General features: G+C 37.1%; 1 protein-coding gene across 1 annotated transcript; it reads left to right on the top strand.

Annotated features, from left to right (window-relative positions):
- The first annotated feature begins 2,537 nt into the window (after nucleotides 1–2,537).
- LOC107766960 (uncharacterized) lies at nucleotides 2,538–4,803 on the top strand. Its single transcript, XM_016585878.2, has 2 exons — nucleotides 2,538–2,752; nucleotides 3,180–4,803. The coding sequence occupies exons 1-2, from the start codon at nucleotides 2,730–2,732 to the stop codon at nucleotides 4,600–4,602; spliced, it is 1,446 nt and encodes a 481-aa protein (XP_016441364.1). The 5' UTR covers nucleotides 2,538–2,729; the 3' UTR covers nucleotides 4,603–4,803.
- Nucleotides 4,804–18,187: the final 13,384 nt, after the last annotated feature.

Genomic DNA, 18,187 nt, shown 5'->3' with positions numbered 1-18,187 from the left:
AAACTCTTCTTCATAATATTTTCCTACTTCAGGAGGCAATTTCAATTGTGTTACTTCTTCAGGAGCAAATTTAAAATACGAAATATTGAGTATATATTCTCTCAATTATATTACCTCTTCTGAAGGTGAATTGTGATATATTCACATCAAGAGTGCGTTCATATTTACCTGATTTATTAATATTGTCACATTCACTTCAGGGAATGGATTAATATTATCCAAAGTTCTCATCCTTCAGGAAATAGAACATAATTATCTGAATGCACATTAATCACATCAAATTGTGATGCCTCAATCTCTTTTAAAATATTTACTACTTCAGGAGCAAATCGAGGCGTGCATTTAATATAGAGAATATTTATGTAGCTTATCTTCAATTTTAACCATAGAAAGCCTAAATTATCACTTCTGGTGATCATAGACATATACCACTTCTGGTGGTTAACAAAATATAATTACAATGAGATATACGAAATATAACCACTTCTTGTGGTTGTATATTTCTTGCAAACTCTGCTAGAGTTTAAGTTGATCTAATAATGTTATCCATATTCTTCAAAATGACATAAACAAGATATATTATAGTAAACATCATTATCAAATCATAATTTTTCTTTATGTACAACAATTACATAACCATACTATCTATTACAAATAACAAAAATTAAAATATTTACATTTCTACAGATTCACCACCGATTACATGACTTGTTTCTCCTTCTGGGAGTGCAAGGTAATCAGTTACATCCAAATGCATGAAGTCTAAATTATCTTCAGAAATAAAATTTGCTTCAGCATTTTTCTCTGTCTTCTTTAGGGAGGTTTGATAAAGCTCAACCAGGTGCTTTGGCGTACGACAGGTACGTGACCAGTGCCCTTTTTCTCCACATCTATAGCATGCATTTTTTCTGCATTTGGTGCTTGCACCGCTTTATGCTTTTGTTCCTTCCTTTTCCACTGCTGGTGGTGAGGAGTGTTCTTTGGTGCATTATTATTACCATGATTAGAGTTTCTTTCCCGACCACGACCATGACCACGACTGGGGCCACGACCTTTTCCACGTTTAGCCTGGTGGAAGTTCGTCTCATTCACTTCAGGGAATGGACAAGAACCAGTAGGTCGGCTTTCGTGATTTTTCATTAATAGCCCATTATGTTGCTCGGCTATAAGAAGATGTGAGATAAGTTCAGAATACTTTTTAAATCCCATCTCTCAATATTGCTGCTGCATGAGCATATTCGAGGCATGAAAAGTGGTGAAAGTTTTCTCCAACATATCATGATCAGTAATATTATCACCACATAACTTCAATTGGGAAATAATTCTGAACATAGCAAAATTATACTCACTAATAGATTTAAAATCTTGTAGCCTTAGATGAGTCCAATCATATCGTGCCTGTGGAAGAACGACCATCTTCAGGTGGTCATATCTATCTTTCAAATTATTCCACAGTATGACTGGATCTTTAACAGTAAGATATTCCATTTTCAAGCCCTCATCAAGGTGATGGCGTAGGAATATCATTGCTTTGGCACGGTCTTGGTTTGATGCCTGATTTTTGTCTTTGATGGTGTCTTCCAGACCCATCGCATCAAGATGAATTTCAGCATCAAGCACCCAAGACATGTAGCTTTTGCCCGATATATCCAGGGCTACAAATTCAAGTTTAGAAAGATTTGACATTATTTAGGAAAAGAAAGTTCTTACCTCATATACTTTCAAAATATTTGCTGGAGATGGCAGAGTCTCGTGCTGATAACGTGTTATAAAATAAAGACTATAAAGTAAAGACAAGTATAAAGAGAAACTGATATATTATTCGAATTCAAACTGATGTACATAATGAACTGAAATCTCTTCTATTTATAGAAGAAAGGAAGCTGCTGTGTAAGCTGTTACGCAAGCTGCCGTGTAAGCTACTACTACAAGCTGCTGTGTAAGCTGCTACTACAAGCTGCTGTGTAAGCTGCTACGCAAGCTGCTGTGTAAGCTGCTACTGCAAGTTGCTGTGTAAGCTGCTACTGCAAGCTGCTGTGTAAGCTGCTACTATACCAGATATGGATAATCTTCTACTGAGAGCAATGTTTATCCATAACGGAGTACTGAATGGATAAGCTTATTATACCCGGTATGGATAATCTTCTACCTAGGGTAATGTTTATCCATAACCGGGTACCGAAGTGATAAGCTTCTTCAGGAAGCTTATTTCCAATAGAGTACTAAATAGATAAACATATTTACGGTGGAGTCCCATATGGATAAGCTTCTTCAGGAAGATTATTTACAACGGAGTACTAAATGAACATCCATAATATAATATATTTATAACACAGACCGCAACTTCTTTTGGAAAGAACACTAAAAAGACAAATGCTTGGGCCCCAAGAAAATGACACCTAAGGTAAATTAAAAACGTATCTAATCAGATAGTGTGTTAAGATCAAAATCAGCCTACATAGTCGTAAACGTGCCACGTAATTATCTGTTTCCTCAACCATAGGGTATTAACTGACTAACTTAATCCCCAAGGAAAACGAAAAACCAAACGCACGCCTTTATTTATATTTGTCTTTTTCTCAAATTCTTAAAGAAAGATTTGTAATCCTAGTTTGATAAGGAAAAGGATTTGGGCTACGAGAAAAAAGAGAACTGAAATATTTATTTTATGGAGACGACAATCTCCCCTAGCAAAACCAAGGCTTTTATCAATTTGCTTTTGACACTGAATGTCCTCTCACAATTTCCAAAGGTGATTTTCTTCTTTTTTATCCTTTTCCTATGTCCTGATGGAAACTTTATATGAATTCTATGTCTCACTTTTAAATGAAATTTATGTCTTTGTATTATATGTAGTCCAAGTCCTTAAGCTTATTGGTTTTCAATTGTCATTTCTTGAAAATTTCATTGTTATTGCGTCATGATAACTTATAAATTCCCATGCAAGAAAGGCTTTTGGTAATTCTTTACTATAGTAGGATTTGAGTTCCTTGTCCAATTTGGTCTTCAAGAAGTTCAAATCTTATAAAAGTTATGCAATAAAGGGTTCTTGTATAATTTTTTGCCTACTTTAACAAGAATCTTGGGTAGTACCAGTAATTTATTTTGCGAAAAGGGAAGAACGGTTTCGTAATCTTTACTTGTTTTATTAATTAATTAATGAATTTTTGTGGAAACAGGAGAATGAGAAGAAGGCGTAACGGATCAGCTTCAATAGAGGAGACTTTGTCAATGTGGAAAAATCAAAAGCAAGAGCTTAATGCTACTTTAGATGGCGGGATAAAGAAAAAAACAAGAAATTTTCCTGCTAAAGGTTCTAAAAAAGGTTGTATGAGAGGTAAAGGTGGACCAGAGAATTTAGGGTGTAAATACAGAGGTGTTAGGCAAAGAACTTGGGGAAAGTGGGTTGCTGAAATTAGAGAACCTGTTTATAATAGTAATGGAAAGAGACTTTGGCTTGGTACTTTTTCTACAGCTGTTGAAGCTGCTATTGCTTATGATGAGGCTGCTAAGGTTATGTATGGCCAGAATGCTATACTTAACTTCCCTGATTATTCTGTACAGAATTCAGAATTGGCTAATTACTCGACGAGTGTTTCTATTGCGCGAACGGCTTCATTGGAATCGAGTGAATCGTCTGTTGAAGATTCAAGAATTGAACCTGATTTACAAATATCACATACACCAGATGATGGTGTGGTTGCAATTACAGATGGAAAAACTATTTTGGATGATCCAACGAATTTATGTTCCGATGGTAGAGCTGATGGGGATCCAAGGGCACAACAGGATTCTTCTGTTTGTTGCTTGAATATGGAATCAGTAGTAATGGAAGTGGACGATTCTTTAGACGATATAAAAGGTTTGAATTGCAGCACAAGAATTGATTCAGAGCCAATTCTCGAGCCTGCAAGTTCTTGTGTTAAAGTTCAGACACCCTCGGACAATGACTTCGTGCAAGATAGACGTTTGGAATGCGTAGATGATGCTAACAAGGTGTCAAATAGTAAGCACATATTACACCATGAAATCACTGATGTGAAGCCAAATGACAGCATATTTCAACATCATGATGTTTTGATACAAAATGAGAATTATGAATCTGGTGACCAAGTATTATTGCCTTGTGATCCCATTGCTCTAACGGACTATGATTGCTTAGTAAATGCATTGCAAGAACAACCATTGGATTTCAGGTCATCTGATAATACGAGTGCATATATTCGTAGTCATCTAGAATACGCGGAGTACTTATTAATGGAAGACAATAACACAACTGAAGCAACAACTGTATCAGATACATTTTGGTTAAATGAGAATATCAACCTTCAGTCTTTCTTAGACGAATCATTCGATGTAAACAATTTGAAGAATGAGGAGCTACCCGATAATTATAACTACGACCAGCAAATCAATCTGCTGAAGTCTCGGACAAATGCTGAAGTTCATTCAGATGGAGTTATAAGTAAAGGAGGTGAATCCAATGAGCTGTGCATCAATATTCCTGGACATGAGGACCATGGAACAGAGGTTAATATGGAAGATTTGTACATTCTGAATTCTCATTTTGATATCTCAAGCTTTTTAGGTGATAATTTTTAACGTCGAAAGAAGTGACCGATACTTTTAGGCATTGTTAGTATGTCCAAACTAGAGATAGGAAGTTTATAGGTTGAGCTCATATCTCTGAAAAATATGCATTTAGTCCATAGAAAGATATATAGATACGTGTTATGCAACTACAGTATTATTTCATCTTCCTATTATAAAAAGAAAATACATACTTACGGTGAAAAAACAAAAGAACTTACTGTCCTTACACCTCTTATTGTTCATTTGGATGTCTCTGCTGTTGCATTATTGAAAAGCTATCTTCTTTTGCATCACATTATTTCTTTGCTTTAGGATGGTTAGAATTATCAGCATCAGCTAAGAACATTAGCATATTCATGAATATTATTGGAAATACCAAAGTATATCAACGTAAATTTGAAACTATGTTATATGGATAATGTCTGTCATACTTCAACACCAAGTATATCTACTAACATTGCACAACCACCAACACCAGCTTGAACAATTACTCATTTTGGCATAGACGAATTCAGGAATTGAACTTTATGAGTTCAGATCAGATTTTTATCATACGCCGCCTAATTTATTTAATTCGAGTAATGAATTTTTAACACAGAGGGGGAGCCTTGAAGTAACTGATAAAGTTGCGCCATGTGACGAGGAGGTCACGGTTCAAGCGGTGGAAACAACCTCTTGCAGAAACCAAAACTACTGGATCAGGCTTGGTGCATCAGGATGCCCTTTAATGAATTTTTAACACATAAATAACGACTAAACCAAAATTACTGGATTTGGATGAACCTGCACCTCTGTCGCTAGACAGGCTTAATTCGGGCCTCTGGTTCAGGAGAGGGTGGAGTGGGTACAAATGATTGTTCCCAGGCCAGGAATTACTAGTATTTAATAGGATTCACGAAAATTTAATGAAAGGAAGGAGTCAGTTATGATGAGATTTATCTTGAAACTGTACAAATGTTTCGATAATGTAACAATTTTGAGTTGATACTCATACATTTCATGCTGATTTGCATATCTAGGGAACTATAACGTCAGTATTTTACAATTAATAGTTCACGTGGAGGTTCAGTAGATGGAATTCAATGGAATACAAACTTTCAGTTTTTTATTCACATCCACTTCCCAAGGAAAAGAAAATATACTTTCTTTATCCTAATGTAAACAAGGAACATTTGTACAAGTCGAATAGCAATTTCAGGTGGCAAAAATCAACCCATTTTAATATAACCCGATCGGTCCAAATTTAAACGGGCTGTTTCATATCTTATTTGTCGACTTTGACTCAATAGATTGAACTCAAATAACTTATCAAATTATTGGGAAAAGCTAGTACAACCCAATATTTTAAAAGGCGTTTTCGGGGCGAGCCTCAAGGCAAGGCGCACCAAAAATGCCCTGAGACGATGATGTGGGGAGAAAGTCTCAAGAGGCGTACGTCCAGCAATTCGGGACGTACGCCCGGGCGTTCGGGGCGTAGGTCCGGGCGTTCGGGGCATAAGTCCGGGTGTTTGATGCGTGTTTTTGTAATGAGGCGTAAGCCACTCAAATTAAAATAAAATTTGTTGAATAAGTCCTTCATATAATACCTAAATTCTCAAAAGTCGATTTGTAATTACTCAAAAGTTTTAAAAAGAAACTAAAATACATTAGATTTATCAAGACCTCTTTTATTGATTGAAACCTTAATTTATGGTCTTTCCTTATTCTTTATCTTGTCCACTAGTCTGCTAATATCTCCCAAAAGTAATGAATATTCAATTTTTGTTTTGCAAATACAAAGAGAACTTCATTCTCCTTCATAGCAGTAGGTTCAAAGTTCAAATTGCAGGTTAGTCATCATTTTTGTTCCTCGATGTAGAAAACTTTATTCTTTTCGACTCAAGTTACTTGTGCTTGTAAGTAGCGTATAATAAATTATTTTGACTAGTTTTTTATGGGGATGGTATACATACATATATATATATATAATAGATTCTTTTGACTATTTTTTTGGAACACATCTATATATTTTTTCACATATTTATAGTTTTCTTCAATTTTATGCAATTTTACATGTTTATAAATATTTATTGTAATTATATTATTTTATAAAATATTAAAAATTAAATACCTATGGGACTTACGGGGTGTGCCTCGGGGCTTAAGCTTCGCTGAGGCATATGTAAAACGTCTCGCCTTACGCCCACATCTTTTAAAATACCGGTATAACCTAGTTGGTTAAAATGCAATCTATATCCAAACATACAAAATTAGATTTGAAGGTTAAGAATTGTGTAAATTTAAAAGAATTTAAAGTAATAATTTTTAAAATATACATTAGCTTTCATCTGTTCTCAAAAGCAAAATAAAAAATGAAAAGAGATTGAGTCATGTTAGACAAGGCGACTTATGACCCGACCCATCTTGACTCGATCAAATTTGGATGATACAATAAATGATCATTTTACGTTTGACACACTCATTAAGAAAATACGAACTCCTAGATTAAAAAAAAGATGTATTCATTAAATTAATCTTAATTAATTGTTACCTTAACACATTGGAAGATGTAAATAAGGGAAATTTAACAAAATAAAATTAATTCCTTCTTGGTTATGTAAATGGACACTTATTTTGGATCAAAATAAAAAGATAACATAATCACTTATTGTGGACCGGAGGGAGCAATTAGAGCCATCAAAATTTAGTCCAACTCCCAGTTTGCAACCTCAATATCACTCATCAATGTTTGCAGCATACAAAAGTTTGCAAGACCAAGTAATTTGGGTCTTCCTAGAAAGAGGAAAAATATATTTTCGGCCACTTGCTATTTGTATCTTAGTGGATATCATTCAAAGGCAAACGTGGGAACACAGCTACCTGGAAAGAGGGGAATAAATCTCAGAAATTTGCAAATTATGTCTATTCTTTTTTAATGAAGTGATGTCTAGATAAGTTTTGTTTGTGCATTTCCATTATTCTATAACTACAAATATCGCCCACTAAAGCTTAGGTAGATGAGTTCTGTCTACATTCTTACACAAAAAAAAAAAAAAAAGGAAAAAAAAAGAAAAAAAAGAAGCACTACTTTATGATAAAAATTGAAAATGAAAATGCGTTAGATCCAGAATCTATTGTCCATCAGCAGAAAAAGAAAAAGAAAAAGAAAGGAAAAGACATATCAAGCCTATGAATATGAGTTACCTGAAAATGGAATTAGGTCCAAGTTATATTCAGAGCTGACAACTCACCCAATATTAGCTTTATTTTGTTTTTTCTTTCCCCAAGGGACTATGCTATAGTTATAGGACTCTGATTATAAACAAGATTCCTTGTACCTGCACAAGAAACAAATATTAAAGCACAAATAATGAATACACAGTTCCGAATCTTAGCACCACAAAAATGATCAGAGAACCTAACAATTATTATTTCATAGCTAGCTGTCATGCCAATGAAATATCATTTCACCAAAAAAAAAAGGGCATATAGAATAAAAATTATCATTAACTGCAATAAGAGTTTCTCTGATAATTTAAGTTTTTTTTGTTAGCTTCCTTTTATTTTAAGCATGTTGTTTGTAAAACCAATTAAGGGTTTTTAGCTAGGATCTTTAAAGTGAGATCCTGAAAGAGAAGCTTATATATTGATAGTTTAAAAAATTTCACTATCAAATCGATATTTGATAATATAAATAATTTTACGTTTTTTATTTAAATTTAAATTCCGGTTTGTTTTTCTCTTCTCTGCCAAACCCAACTCCATCTCATAACAAATTTTTAGAATCGGTTAGGTTTAACATTTAAGATCCTTTGGAACTTCGAGTATTTTATGAGAATATATAGGAGTCACATATGCACAAACATTTGTTCCACACAAATGTGTTAGTTGAATTAATTGAATGCACAAACATTTGTTCCGCACAAAGTTTTCACATATGCAAACAGGGGCGGAACTAAGATTTTAAGTTTATGGGTTCTGAAATCATTATGGAACCATAACTCGTCTTAGTTGTTGAGTTCGTAATTAAATATTTATATATAATTAATGAATTTTTTAATATAAATATTGCGTTTAAGCAAAAATGATTGGGATCGACCGAACTCATACCTAATAAGCTAGCTCTACCTCAGTATGCACACGCCCTGGATAAGTATCATACACTATATACTCTATGAAGTTAAAACAAAAGACTTAACTCTTAAGTTATATATATTGTTGAATATGCAAATTTTGACACTATCAATGTAATTTGTAGGTTTTAGGCTGTGTGACAAAATTAAAAATTCTAAATGCAAGAGTGCTGCAAATTTGAGCTTACGACTTGAAACAATTTTTGAATCACATTTAATTTTCTAGTACACCAAAATCTTCTCTCGTGTTAAGGAAATTCAATAATTTATATCTACATGTACAAATTTATTTTTATTCGATAAAAGGGTTTTAATTGAAACCCTTAACCTTCATAGGCCCGCCCCTGGTTATGACAAGTTATTATCTTAGTTTTTCAGGTTAATATATGAGCTAATGATAAATAGTTACTCCCTCCCATCTACTTTAGTTAATTTTTTAATTATTTTATGACGCATTAAAAAAATCCATCTTTTAGCATTGATTAACAATCAAATTGACCATATTAACCTTAATTTGTTAACTAAAATATAACAAATACTTCTACGCCTTGTACTCCAAGGGCAATTTTGAAAAAAAAAGTTAATTCTTTTTTGATATTTAAAAAAATTAAATATTTTGGACCACAAATAAAAAGCCAAAAAGTCAATTAAAGTGGATCGGAGAAAATGTTGGTGTAAGAAAAAAAATTATATACCCGATCATTACCCTTAACTTAAACTCTAAAACAAAGCGTCGGATATGAAAAAGTTAAGCAAATCAAAGACAACCAGAATCACCATTTACTCTGAGAAACTGAAAGTTGAAGTACACAATGAGTGTAGTAAAGGAGATAATGTAGCATCATGCATTAAAGGTGGACGCGGTGTTGCAACATTGAGTTCATCTAAACTCAATATTTTTGATGCGAAATAATCCACTAAATTGTCACAAATAGCTGCATATTAATGAAACATGATGTGTTTAATGCTAAAAATCTGTAAAATTGAACTCAAGAGTATTAAATTATGGATCCGCCTTTGTATGCATTAAAAAGAGAGCATGAAGAAGCTATGAAACTCAGGATGGATAGCGCTATGGATGGTTAAAACAAGCAATATTGTTATTAAGCTCATGTATAATATTCATCCATGGCGCTATCCCTCCTGAGCTTTACAGATTCTCCCACACATTTCCACAAGGAAAAAAAAAACTCCAAAAATTCTCCACTATACTGTATGAAAGGAGAAAAGTAGAGATAAAGGACAATACAAAGATGAATGAATGGTTGGGGGAGTTTTGAAGGAAAGGAGAAGCCTATTTATAGTAGCAAACTAACGTGGGGAAAAACAAATTGACCAAGTTTTTCTGCAACTTGTATGGTATTTGTCTCTATATTGGTCAAGACTATTTATTGATTTTTTCCTCTTGTTATTATTAGTAAGTTATAGATATTGATAGCATAAATAGTTTTTACACTATGAATTCAATTTAATCTAGGTTATTAATTAATCTATATTGGGTATCATCTATGACACGGGATGTACAGTATATATGAAAGACCGAACCCAATAATCTTTTTTACTCAAAAATTATATACTGTGTTTCAAAATTTATTTAAATACGAACAAATATATAATTTGGATCTAATTATTACTAGTATTTGAGGTTGGTGTGTTTGAACCTTACACCTATAAAATTCAAACCCTAAATCTACCTCCAACCTATAACTATAACTGTGTAAAAAATCTAGCCACCATCCGTATGACATAAAATCATTATTATATTATTTGTCAAACCAATAGTACTTAATTACCACTTTTAATGTCTCTGCCGACTACGTTACTTCACCTCACCAATCTTGAAAATAGATACAAATGGATGTACTACGGTTACATCTTTACAAAATGGCTATAGTATTCAGAAATATTTGTCTGCTTTACAAATGGCTATAGTATTCTTCAGTATAACTACTGTATCTGTGCAGGTGTATTTTATTTTTCTTTTCAAATTTCTACGTCATCATTGCCTTCAAATTTCTCCCACACAATAACCTTCAGCTTAGTGATGGCCAGCTTGATCTTTAGTGGGCGTTTGGACATAAGAATTGTAAAATTCAAAAAAAAAAAAAAAAGTGAAAATGGTATTTAAAAATTAGAGTTGTGTTTGGACATAAATATAATTTTGGATTGTTTTTAAAGCTTTGTGAGTGATTTGAGTAAAAATTTTGAAAAATTCCAAAATTTATCTTCAAGTGAAAATTAAAAATTTTATGACCAAATATTGATTTCGAAAAAAAAAAAGTAAAATTTTTCGGAAAAAGTTGAATTTTTTTTATGTCCAACCAAGCTCTTAATTGGGCACCAATTGAAAAAGAATTCAAGCCTTAGATAGAGTCAATTTTATGATGTCCCTATAATCACAACGTTCAATCACATGGGACTGTCACAGAGACACGAATTCCTTCATTTGACAAAGATCTTTTGGCAGACCCTTACCCTGTACATATTTTGGCTCTAAATAATGGGTCAGACGAGAGAAGTTATTTCAGTGGAAATAGCCTCTGTTACAAATGGGACATTTAATGTGGCTCACAATCATCGAAGGTTATTCTGGGATAGATAAAATCTTTCCATCTTTAATTAGTGGTTTTGAAGTGTTAGTAATCAAAAAATTCATGGTAAGGATTACATGACGTGAATAGATATTCGCGAGTGAAAAATTTAAAAAATGTGACTCACATATTAAGCCAAATGATTAATTATATTGATCTCCCATATAAATATTAAGTCAAACAATATTAGTAGGTAATTATGCAAATATCCGGTGATTTCTTTAATGTTGTGAAACATTTTATTGGTAGTACGTTAGGCTAATTGTATTTCACTTAAAATCAGAGTCGTTTGTTTTGCTGATAGAGTTATTCGGGATTATAATCTTGGAATTGTAATCCTGAGATTAATAATCCGATCCCTGAGTTATTTAGCGCTAGTGATTTGTTTGGTTTATTGGATTAAAAATAGAATACACAGTGTATAATCCAAAATATACTGTTGCTAAGATCTTCTGCTTTTGGAGTCTTCCACATAGACATTTTTATCGTTTTATGCAATTAGAAAATTCATGTAAGCATGTTCTGAACGACAATGTATTTGTAATTGTTGTTGTAGTTAATCGGCTTATTTTCCGTAAGCAGAAAATAAGAATAATCTCCATATTGTTAAGACTTAGAAGCATAGAGGTTATCTATTTACACATACATATCAGTTGAAGGCTTCCAAAATTGTTCATAGATAAAATTCCCTGGTTGATGCTTCAACACATGTTTAGCGGACAAACACAAACCGAAATCAAACAAAAAGAATAGTTGAAGGGGTAATATGGTTAGTTTTCAATTTTATCCAAGGATAACTAATGTTGGGATTATTTATCCCATCTCCTAGGTGTGATAAAATAATACTATAGTTATGGTATAAATTAATTTTGGGATTGCTAATTTCATATTCAAAAATTCAACTAAATGCGGGATAAAATAATCCTGCATTTAATCCTGAGATTGTTATCCCTTATACAATCAACCTAACGACCCCTTAGGGCTAGGTTTTTACGAGATATCTTCATCCTACCTATGTAAACACATGTGGCTCCATCAATCTAGTCTATCAAAGACTATTTTCAATACACCCACTTGAACAATGATTGCTGAAATATTTACTATTTGTACTGTGATGAACAGGGGCAGATGTTAATGATGGGTTAACTGAACCCATAACTTTCGATACGGAGTAAGAATTTATATATAAAATTTGTTAAGATTGCAAAAATAGTAAATACGAACTCATATCTTTAAAAATATAATGGGTTCAATGTTAAACCCTTAAAAGTTGAACCCATAGAATTTAAATTCTGGATTCTCCTGTGGTGATGACTTTGCTTTTCATATAAGATAAACATCCTCCAACTCCAACTATTGATCTCCTAAGGAGGGATAAAAATATGGGTCTTATAAGGAAATTGATTAATCATTAACTTTACATTTGATAATATTTTGTCAAACTTTTTAGAATCTTCAACAAGCATGAAACAACTTTTCAAATGTCAAAACGTCAGCATCATTCACCTAATCCCAGTGGTTTAAGTTGGGGACCATTGCAGTATTCTTGATCGCAATAAGATTTCTTTATTCTTAATAAGAAATTTTAAGTTCTAGTAGATAAAAAACGTTTCTCCTTTTAATAGGCTTTGCACCGCATAAATACAGTTTAGTTAAGGCCCTAAAATGGATATCCAACCCCGAGTGAAAAAAAAAATTGATAACTTAAAATGCAATTCCCAATAACAGGGTGGGTCTGAAAACATTATCTGAAAGAAGGAAACTAAAATTGACAAGTTAGGCTAAAGTTCTTGTACTTCCTATTGACTAATACCAACTATCTGGTTAAGGCCAACTTCTATGGTAGGATAAGGAAAATAAAATTTAAAGCCATAACCACAGAAGTAAAAAAGAAAATCAGCAGAAAACTAGTAAAGGCCAGGTTAATAATTTATAGGAGCACAGTTAGATTTTTGTCCATTTTAATGAAGGAACAAGGACTTTTGCATAATGGGGCTGATGCTCCTTTTACCAATGCTAAAATGTTCGGTTTACCATTTTGCGTGTGCTTAATTGACAGGGTGATTTGAGGAGTTCCTATATTAATTTGTGACTTCTCAATCAAAAGTGTATTGGTCAAAATCTGACCATCACGATCAGGTCGTCCAATACCCCGCGCTTAGTAACTGTACAATGAAAATCAATAGAGACTGCTCCATTTCTCCTCTGCGACATTTGACAAGTCAAAAAGCGTAATGTTTAAAAACAAGACCAGGACACACTGACGACGAGAAAGCGTCAAGTCAAACAATGGATAAAGGGGTCTCGACTATATATAGCCAGAGAACTCCCAACACACAGAGGGGCTTCGCCATTCTCCTAAAAAGAGGAAAAAAAATCCCTTTTCTCGTATTTCTGAAGATGGGAAAATATCCCCAAAGAAGACATGTAAATGGACTTTCTCATCGATGGATGGGGAAGACAATGTTGAATCTTAATAAGATCGATCATGATTCTTTCGTACCATATGCGTTCATTATCATTAACGTTTTGATCTGGAATTAATTATATTTGGCTACGATTTACCCCTTCATCTTCGATTGATTTATTCAAAAAGGTCTTAACATCTTTTGAGTCAAACAATTTGGCGCTGTCTGTGGGGATTTCTTAGTGAAAACTCCTAGTTTTTCCCAGATTAAAACTGAGAAACACAATCATTCACCGAGAGAAGCACGAAGGGAGAATCTAACTCACGCGAGACATGGGAACAACGCGTCAAGGGAAGGAGAGCCGAGTGGGTTCACCGAACCTGGAATTCCTCGCCTCATCAGCTGCAAATATTCTAAACAAGGTAAACGGTGCTTCAAAACTAGCTCTCCCCCACCGAACCACTGGACGGAAACGAAGAAAATCTCACCCTCACCTCTCACACTTCGTCAGGGCAAGCACATAAGATCCGTGCAGACGAATGTACACAAGGACATCTAGATTGAAGAACGAAAATGTACTTCAATACAGCCGAAACCCTCCCTGCCGGTAGCATCTCTGAGCTGAACGACCGGAGTCAGACAAGAAAACTATAATACGCGCACAACACGAGCCTATGCGAAACGCCGACGCCTCTTGTTCACCAGCGTTGTACCATCTGATGCAAGCAATACCAAACAAACTAGGACTCCCACGGATGATGCCCAACTCTCCAGAAACTGGGACTGGCGGCGGCCTGCTGTTTCGATAAGTTCGAAATAACACCCTTTAAGGCTAAGAACCTTCGCCAAATGAAAAGAAGGGTTTGACCTCGATCAAACAACGATGGGTTGTTATTTCGATAAGTTTGAAATAACACCCTTTAAGGCCAAGGCCCTTCTCCATCAAAAAAGAAAGGTACGACCTCGATCGAACGACGACGGACTGTTATTTCGATAAGTCCAAAATAACACCCTTCAAGGCCAAGGGCCTTCGCCATCAAATAAGAAAGGTTCGACCTCGATCGAACGACGACGGGCTGTTATTTCGATAAGTTTGAAATAACACCCTTCAAGGCCAAGGGCCTTCGCCATCAAATAAGAAAGGTTCAACCTCGATCGAACGACGGCGGGCTGTTATTTTGATAAGTACAAAATAACACCCTTCAAGGCCAAGGGCCTTCGCCATCAAATAAGAAAGGTTCGACCTCGATCGAACGACGACGGGCTGTTATTTCGGTAAGTTCAAAATCACACCCTTTAAAGCCAAGGGCCTTCGCTATCAAAAAATAAAGGTTCGACCTCGATCGAACGACGACGGGCTGTTATTTCGATGAGTTCGAAATAACACCCTTCAAGGCCAAGGGCCTTCCCCATCAAAAAATAAAGGTTTGACCACGATCGAACGACGACAGGCTATTATTTCGATAAAATTCGAAATGACGCGACAGGCCAACATTTCGGTAAGTTCGAAATGACATCACCAAAGGTCGAAAACCATCGGAAGAAAAGAAAAATCGGGACTCGTCAGACGAGCCTCTATCTTGCACCAAAGCCATGAACAGTTGGAACAAAAAGTAAATTACAAGGCAAGTAGCGAATGAGAGAACTTTTATTTGTGCAAAGTCACAGTGCGGGCTACCGCTGCTTACATATGGCTTAGGCCAACCAATAAAAAAAGAGAAGAAAAAGAAACGAACAAACAATAGTCGACAAAAAACATAAAAACAAAAACAAAGGACAACATTCTTCATTCGGCGTCATCACCGCCGTCACCATCACCACTGTCATCACCGACTCCAAGAGGTTCTCCATCACTATCATCTGCATCCCCATTAGCTTCGGGCGTCACCGCATCATATCCACAGTTAATGCGAGCCTCACGAGCTTTCACCCGCGCTTCTTCGTAAGCAGCCTCGTCCACGGTGCTCGCCTCCGACAAACTCTTATATATGTCCCGCTGGGCTTCAGCATAAACCCAGAGCTCATGTGTTCGGCGAGGAACGATAGCAGAAGATGACTCAACCTGAGCCCGTAATCGTTCATTCTCCGCCTCCAGGGACGTGACCCAATCTCCCAGAACCGACGCCTCCTGATCAATCATGCCAATGCGGTCCTCGAGCCTCGCTTCCCTTAGAGTAGCTGTCGCTCTCTCCGACTCCTGTTCAGACTGGAATACGCGAATGGTGTTCTCCAGAGCCGTTGCCCTCGCCAAAGCCTCAGACCAGGCTCTCTCACTGCTCTCCAAGCCAGCAACTTTGCTCTCCATCGCAGTCAGTTTCCTCATCCATTCCAGGCTCATCGCCTCGACCTTGACCAAGTTCTGGTCCATCTCCCACTGCATCAACCTCAACCTACCCTGTAAATGCTCGCACTCCACCGCGACCCCCTACCCAACTCGAGCTCCGCGTCCTTAATGTGAAGTTGCTCCTCGAGCTCGCTCTTGCTGCGGATGGTCTACATTAATTCCTGGTCCTTTTTCTCCAACTCCTCACCAATAGCCTGATTACGGGGATCCGTCCTCAGCTGCTCGTGCATTTCGCGACATCTGTCACAGTAGCGGCGATATTTATCCAACATCTTCAAGAAAACCCTTGCCCGGATGTTGGCCCTGCGAATGCTTTCCACTTCTACCATGTATGTCTGGAAAATAAAAAGACGGGGTTAAACTAGTACTTTCAAAAAGGGCAAAAACATAAAGCAAAAATAAAATGTAATGTACCCTCAAGCCCATGACGGCCACCTCGTCCCGCAATTTAGCATCGGGAACATCCTGAAGGGACTCATTCTCAGCTTCGGAGCACAACAGGGCTGAACTGTGGTACTAGATCTTCCCATTCCACCAAGAGATTAACACCGGAAGGGATCTAGAGGATACGGGCCGAGCCCCTCGCATTAACCACCGAATGAGTGAGAACCTCCTCAAACACCCTAACATCATCGGGGTCTAGGTCCGACTCAGACTCATTGTCATCGACCACCACACTTTTTCCCCTTTCTGCTACTGAACAGGAAACACAACCTGCTATAAAAGATGAAGGCACGTCCGAAGTCGCAACAGCGGCCCCAGAGGTTTGGTTCTCTACCGCAACAAGGTGTTGGTCGTCAACAATGGCAGGGACTTCTGATTGAGCCAAGACAGTGGCAGGAATTTTTGATCACTGATCGCGGGCATTGATAACTCCAACGTTCTGTCCCACCCCAATGGGGGAAGCCGCAATAATGCCCTCTCCTGAGCCCATCGGGGGAGAGTCATCCAGGCGAATCACTGTCGGGGGCGCCGCCTCAAACTCTCCTCTCTGTCTCTTCAACGTCCCCTCCACCTCTCCAGTAGACAGTGACTCATTCGTGGGATGAACGACATTGGTTGGGACCTCGTCCTGAGAAGCGGCCCTCGCTGGAGTAACCAAGGCCGCGGATTCGACGAAAGTAGCCCTCGATGAAGGTGGTGCAGTGGATACTGCGATAGGGCGAGCAGATGCGGTCGGCTGGCGGAAAGTTAGTTGAGGTGCCCTTACTCTCCATACCCTCCCTGACAACGACGAACAATGCTTGAGAAGCTAAACAAAAAAAAAGTGAGAAGAGAAAAGGACTGTACATAAAGGCATCGTTTCACCTGTGAGGGGCCTGCGTCCGAACCTCTCATAAAAGGCCGACCATGTGCAAATTCACACTGTGTGGGGAAGAATGGCCTCCACCCATTCGCGAATCCCTTTGACAGGCGGCGGGGGTAATATCTCAGCAGCAAAGACGAGTCAGTTTGGTACTCACGGAAAACGATAAAGCATTTCACTGAATAAAGGTGCAAACTTACATGCGAAGTTCCATCTCTCAGGGAATCCCGTTGGGTCCGCCACAATATACTCTGTCTGCACATAAAAGTAGTTCTCATAGAAGCGACGGTTGGTCCTGTCATCTATTTTTACCACCAGACTCCTCGACCCCCGAGGACGCATGTGGATCATCAAACCACAGATCAGTTGAGGAGCAAAGATGCTGAGCATATTGTCCAAGGTGACCTCACGATCGGCAAGTTCCGTATACTTGAGCAGCATAAGGAACAACTTGTATAGATAAGGCGGAAGCTGGGCGGGGCACACTTCGTAGAAATGGCAAACATCCACTACCAACATGGGAAGAGTAAGTGTGTACCCTACAATTAAGGGCTGAGCATAGAACATGCAGTACCTAGGACGGTCGAAGTGAACTCTGTCATCCCTCTCCACCGACCGCATCTCGACGTAAATGGGGATTCCCCACCTTTCCCTCAACTCTATGATTCTCCTTTCTCTCAAAATGGAAGCGACGGGTTCCGGCTCCGCTCCACCACCAAAACTAAAGTCAGTCGCCTCCCTCCCAGGGCGAGGCAGGATCTCAACCACCGAGGGAACCTCCTCATCCTCCGCCACGTCTGCCCCTCCGGTGACCTGAACAGGACTCTCTGGTA

Source organism: Nicotiana tabacum, chromosome 10 (assembly GCF_000715075.1).
Source record: "Nicotiana tabacum cultivar K326 chromosome 10, ASM71507v2, whole genome shotgun sequence".
NCBI lineage: Eukaryota > Viridiplantae > Streptophyta > Magnoliopsida > Solanales > Solanaceae > Nicotiana > Nicotiana tabacum.
This window is presented reverse-complemented; position numbering and strand designations above follow the sequence as displayed.

Excerpts from the sequence above, each read along its gene's own strand:
- LOC107766960 (XM_016585878.2), top strand. The coding sequence starts at position 2,730 with ATGTCCTCTCACAATTTCCAAAG. Across the intron at positions 2,753-3,179 it reads TCCTCTCACAATTTCCAAAG|GAGAATGAGAAGAAGGCGTA; the intron begins GTGATTTTCTTC and ends TTGTGGAAACAG.